Source organism: Cupressus sempervirens, chromosome 8 (assembly GCF_028749045.1).
Source record: "Cupressus sempervirens isolate cs-2001-9-10 chromosome 8, ASM2874904v1, whole genome shotgun sequence".
Lineage (NCBI taxonomy): Eukaryota > Viridiplantae > Streptophyta > Pinopsida > Cupressales > Cupressaceae > Cupressus > Cupressus sempervirens.
In genome coordinates this window covers 729430923-729436922 of record NC_143125.1, presented here as the reverse complement: position 1 = coordinate 729436922, position 6000 = coordinate 729430923, and the positions used below count along the sequence as shown (strand labels likewise).

Below are 6000 nucleotides of genomic sequence, written 5' to 3'. Positions count from 1 at the left end.
TGAATAATTAGAGACTCTAAATTCTTCACATATAGACTAGAAAATTGCTAAGCTAAGAAATAAACTAAACTAAATTGATACCTGAAGAAATTATAAAAGATTCCAATTCCACCTCATCTAAGAACTGCTAACCCTCCAATTGAAAAATCCAAAAAAAAGTTAAAAATAAAATAAAAGCGTTTGAATAATCCGCCGGGCCTCCATACTTGTTAGACTAGGAATAACGGTTACCATGCCACAAAAAGCAGAAGGCCAATGCTAAAATTATGACTAAAATGGGAGAAAAAGAGAGCGAACCATTAGGATATATATGTGTTTTTCCTGTTTCTTTCGTTTTCTGGATATTACACAGTTTGTAAGGTGCGGATGAGCAGAAGAAGCTTTGGCGAAAAGAAGAGGATTTAAGCATGGGTAGCCTTTATGCTCTTGATTTTGATGGCGTTCTGTGTGATAGCTGCGGGGAAAGCTCCCTCTCTGCCGTTAAGGTATGTATGAGTTGCTCCCATTTTTTATTATGTTGTATGTGTTGCAAATTAATACAACGCAGAGTACACCCAATAAATTGCAGATCGCAAATAGGGATTAACATTAAGTGAGGATTTTGAGAATAAAATATCAATTTCGGCTATTGTAGGCAGCAAAAGTTAAATGGCCGGAACTTTTCACGGAAATCGAACCTGAGACCGAGGCTTGGGTTCTTGATAATATGCGCACTGTAAGTTGGGTTTTGAAGCCCTTGGAATTTTTTCCTTTTGTTTTTGTTTACGTAGTCGGTGTCTGTAAATATAAAACGCGATTATAAAATCTTCCTTGTTTCAGAAATGCCTTAATTTTTCGATACGGATACCTTTCTGTCAACAACCAGAAGTTTTATTTGGCATTTAATCTGATTTGAATATTCTTTATCTTCCTTCAACGAATTGTTTCTGAGTGATGGAGGATACAGTTATTTTAATCCAAATGATCTTCTTCTGTCACTTGACGGAAACTTTAATGACAGTTAAAAGGCTCAAGTCTTTCACGGTCCACAAATGCTGTTATTAAAAGGCATCTGCTTACGTGACTCCTTCAATAGATTTTTCCTCAGTGGTTGAGAGTACAGTTATTGGATTCAAATGTTCTTTTTACATCACAATGATTTAACTCTCTCATGGTACACAAATGCTATAAATAAAAGCCTCTAGGTAGAACTGTGTAAACAACCTTGAAAATAGATGTTTGATATGCTTTCCGCCAATCAGTTGAATTTGGGAATGGAGACGCACCTTTGAGAAAGAAGTTGATTTTCCCTAGCAGTATTGAAACACGAGCCTAAACAGGGAAATTCAGTAGCTAGCATTCGCCAATTCATTTCTTGGTCAAAAGGACATGCCAAAATTTGCCTCAATTTTTAATTTTTGGTCGACTACGTTTTGACTCCAAAGACTTAGCCTCTTTTTAAGTTGAACATATAACAACTTATGAAAATTGATAAGTTTCTTTTAGTTTGGTACCAATCTTAAAAATATTGAGTCTTCTTTATTGACAAAGACTGCTCTGGTCTTATGAACGTCATTAAAAAACATTCATTCATTCATTCCCGTCCAAGAAACAACTAGAATGACATAACAAAAACATGGAAGCTGCTGCATAAATACATATAATTTGTGATACTTTTTGTGTTTTATTTTAGAGCTTTATCCAATTCATTTCAGATGTTTATGTTTGGTATGTGCCATATATGCCGTGCAAAACTTTTCACTTGATGCAAACTGAGGGATTTTTGCACGGTAGTTTTCTTTTCCAAGATCATTTCAACAAGGCATAGAAATTGCTTCTGTTATCAGGCTCGATGTTATGTGATTTTATTGCGTATCCCTTCTTTGCATCGTGAAATAAGTTGGCGATTCTAGGATAAGTTTTGGAATTGGAATTCGTTACCCAGTTTATTTCACTATTTAGAAATAATATAATGCTATTCTCTGGACAAACAATGAAATAACATATTGAACAAAAACAGTCAGAATGAACTTTTGAGGTGTATTTGTAGAATTACACATTTCAATATGTGGGTTTGTTTTGAGGTACCCTACCAAGTGCAGATCTATTGTAGAGGAAAATAAGGTGGATTACGCAACACAGCATACCGATGCACTAGGTAGAAGTCTGTATATAGAGAAATGACTTTGATTATTGTACACATCTGATTCGCTCACTAACTAATTTTTAAATAACCCACTATTCATTATAATATCATACTTAATGAAAACATCTATTGTCTTTTTAGCAGAACAAAACAAGTTGAAACAAACAATCTAAACATAAACAATATATATTTATGTAATGTGTGTGTGTCTGTATATGTATATATAGACTCTAGGTTACTCTTTTAAACATGAGTGTGATACTAAGGATAAGCACCATGTACTGGAGATTGATATACTATTACAGAAAAAAACTAGATCTTTGTGTGGTGTTGAAGATGTCTGGATAAGTCCTATTAGTTACTTTGTTGAAGAATAAGTCTCGCACAAACACTTCAATGTAATGCCCCCTTTTTAGTACACCATGGGTGGTGGTTTTGATTAGCTGCTTAGCGTATCATTGGCCCTGGCAGGCTAAGTCAGATGGTTACAGGGTTCCTTGTTGGTAGAACAAGAGGCTTTTTCGCATCTGGAGTACAAAAATGTTGAGGATTGTTTTTTGTTTGGTTCAGTTTGGTACACTTCCTACTTATAGTAAATCATTTATACAACATTTCTATATTTGGCAGGGCAGCTAGAACAGCCTCAGTTACAGTGACAACCTTTGGCCCCTTTGTTTTGATCAGGTATTCAGGGATTTACTAATTAGAGTAATTGAGGGTTGATAGAGATGGATCCTTACTGTTTTTATTAAGACACTCTATTTAGCAATGATTGCAGTGGGCTATTTCTTGGTGAAGTAAAAAATGATTTGCAATGATTAACGATGGAGTTATAATATTATAATTGTTAGTTTATTGGATTGCTGCAATATGTTATAGCATTGCCTGTTCAAGGTATATGTTTTCCATATTCAACATCCTCTCATATTTATATTGAGCATAAGTCATTGAATAGACATGTCTATTCAATTATCAAATAATTAGATTATATAAACTTAATAATTGTTACACACAAACACATATATATTTCTCACATATAATACATTTATATATATTTCTCACACACACACACATATATATTTCTCACATATAATAAGTTTATATATATTTCTCACACACACACATATATTTCTCACATAGAATTATATATCATATATAATTACGTGTATATCGATAGAGTTATCTGATAGAAGCTACCAAACATTAACACTCCCTCTTAGCAAGGGAGGATAAACACAAAACAAATATTATACCATTGGTAATATTAGGAATTTAAGGATATCTCAGAAGCTTTCCACAATTTAATATCGCATATGATATCAAGAGTATTGATCTCCAGAATATCAACATATGATATTCATCAATTACTCAAACTAGGGTATGATATCACATTTGATATCAAGAGTCTTGCTCTCCCAGAATATCAACATCTGATATTCATCAAGTACTCAAAACAAGGTTTAGATATCACATTTGATATCAAGACTATTGGCCTCCCAGAATATTAATGATATTCATCGCTTACTCAATGATATTCACCACTTACTCAAAACGTTTAGATATCACATTTGATATCAAGAGTATTCGCCTCCCAGAATATCAATGATATTCACCACTCACTCAAAATGTTTAGATATCACTTTTGATATCTAAAGTATTGGCCTTCCAAAATATCAATGATATTCACCACTTACTCAAAACGTTTAGATATCACATTTGATATCAAGAGTATTGGCCTCCCAGAATATCAATGATATTCACCAAGTACTCTAAAAGTAATGACCTCCCAGAATGTTGAGATACAAGACATTCACCATTTACTCAATTTATTAGATCTCATAATACAAGTTGATTGTAAGATTGTTACCTTACAACAACTTCCCCCAAATACAAGTGATGATCATTTGGAAGTCGTCACTTCCTCATGATGTACACAGGGGATAGGCCCATATAAAAGTCACATGGTCATAGTCCTCTTGATTGTGACAACTCATAGATCATTAGAGAAACCATCTCAACATGGTTTACTCCCTCTTAATCAATAAGATTGGGTTCACTGAAGGTTAACCAAATAGCATCCTCAATTTTCTCCCTCCTTCCAAGGTTGCCTCTAATAACATGCCAGGCTCCCTTTGAATCATAATCTCCTTCTTCATGCAAGAACATTCTCAGAGGAAAAGATCAAGGTAGCTCTTATAGTATATACAAAAATACAAATAAGAGAGAGACTTCATTAGTTAAATAAAATACTCAAGAATAATACGCAAGTCTGCATAGTATAAGACCACTCCAATAAAGCATATATGTATATATTCCAACATCTATTATAAAAATCATATTTTCAATAATAATTATAAATTATCCTTTGGTTATATTTACATATTTTACACTTATACATATTATACATATATACACATTACATATATATAATATATATAGTGAAGTATACTAATGAATAAAACAACATATTATACATCATATATTTTGTCATATTATACAAAAAATAAATAATCATTGCATACCTTCATTTTACATCACTATCTCCATGGTCTTCTTTAAGGGAATGGCTATATTAAGCTATATATGAGATCGCTACCATTTTAAACTTCTTCAGCCATACTATATATTATCAAACAGTTTCCTCTTTCGATGTTGCACCTTTGTTTTATCCCTATATATTTTATTATCTTCCAAAATGGAGATCGATAATTGTGCATATGCATAACATACCCTTAATAAATATATTCTCACTAGCTAGTTTATCAAAGAGGATTTGTCAGTTGATGTGGAAGTCAAATAGAACTGATTCATTTTAGTTTTATCTCCCAATAACATATATGTGTTTGTGTGCAGATCATTCTCGCGTATTTGTTCTTCCCACTGTCCAAAGTACATCCATTTCCTTATTGCAGCCATACTTCAATTATTTCAAACCATGGTAAATTTGTATGTAATTGAGATTCTGTCCACCGTAATGTACACTCAACCTAAGTGGAACACAGAGTAAGCTCAGAAGGCTACGTGCGTCATTGCAATCTACCACTCAGACATTGGGTTTGCGACATGTGCAACCAGCTTGGGTATCAACTCAGTGCCCAGATATCATTAATCGTGTTTAGACTTTCCCTTCACACGAAAACGAAGTATTAATTAATCTCTTGCCTTTGTGGTTCGAGTATATGCGATGACACATTTGAATGAACAGATGACAATTACAGCGAATGCTTCATTATCTTCCATATCAGTGTGAAAAATCAAACTATTGCAGTCACTGATTATTAATCTCCTATCATAAACGATTATTAAATTGCTGAAAATAAATTCCCAGCTAATATCGAAAAATAACACAACTGCAACTTCACTTATAAAATATGGAAAGAAATAAACAACACAATGAACACAATATTTTCGGACAAATTGTCCTTGGAAAAAACCCCTAAGGGAAAACTAGTTCTACAGATGAGAAATTATATTAAACTTCAGCAAATCAAGAGATACAAAATTCCTTGCCTCTTACTGGCAGAACTTCGACAACCTCCTAATTTCTCCCATTGATATTCCCCACTGCTATCCCCACGCTAACACTGCAAGACTGTTTGCTAACACTGCAAACGTTTTTCCAAAACTTCATGTTCTCCAAATGCCCCCCTGATCTCCTTTTATACTACTCCTGTTGGTAAACCAACGGCCGAGATTGATTTACAATCGACGGTTGAGATTAAGACAACTCGACAACCAACAATAGAATTGGTTGCAAGGTGTCCAAAAGGGAATCACTAAAATTAGTAAATAATTATCCTTGCAATAACCATTTACTAATTCTTGGCAAGTGGACAAACAGCTGTCCAAACTACCTATAACTAATGCTGCTATAC

General features: G+C 33.6%; 1 protein-coding gene across 3 annotated transcripts in view; it reads left to right on the top strand.

Annotated features, from left to right (window-relative positions):
• The first annotated feature begins 207 nt into the window (after positions 1-207).
• LOC149544506 (ribosomal RNA small subunit methyltransferase G) overlaps positions 208-6000 on the top strand; it is a 144313-nt gene continuing 138520 nt past the window's right edge. Inside the window, exons 1-2 of one of the 3 annotated variants that reach the window (XM_089795157.1) lie at positions 208-485; positions 635-715. In XM_089795157.1, the coding sequence (XP_089651283.1) occupies positions 408-485; positions 635-715 (159 nt within the window). In that variant the 5' untranslated portion in view covers positions 208-407. The remainder of the gene's footprint in view (positions 486-634; positions 716-6000) is intronic. The other 2 variants (XM_089795160.1, XM_089795158.1) reach the window with 2 other exon arrangements.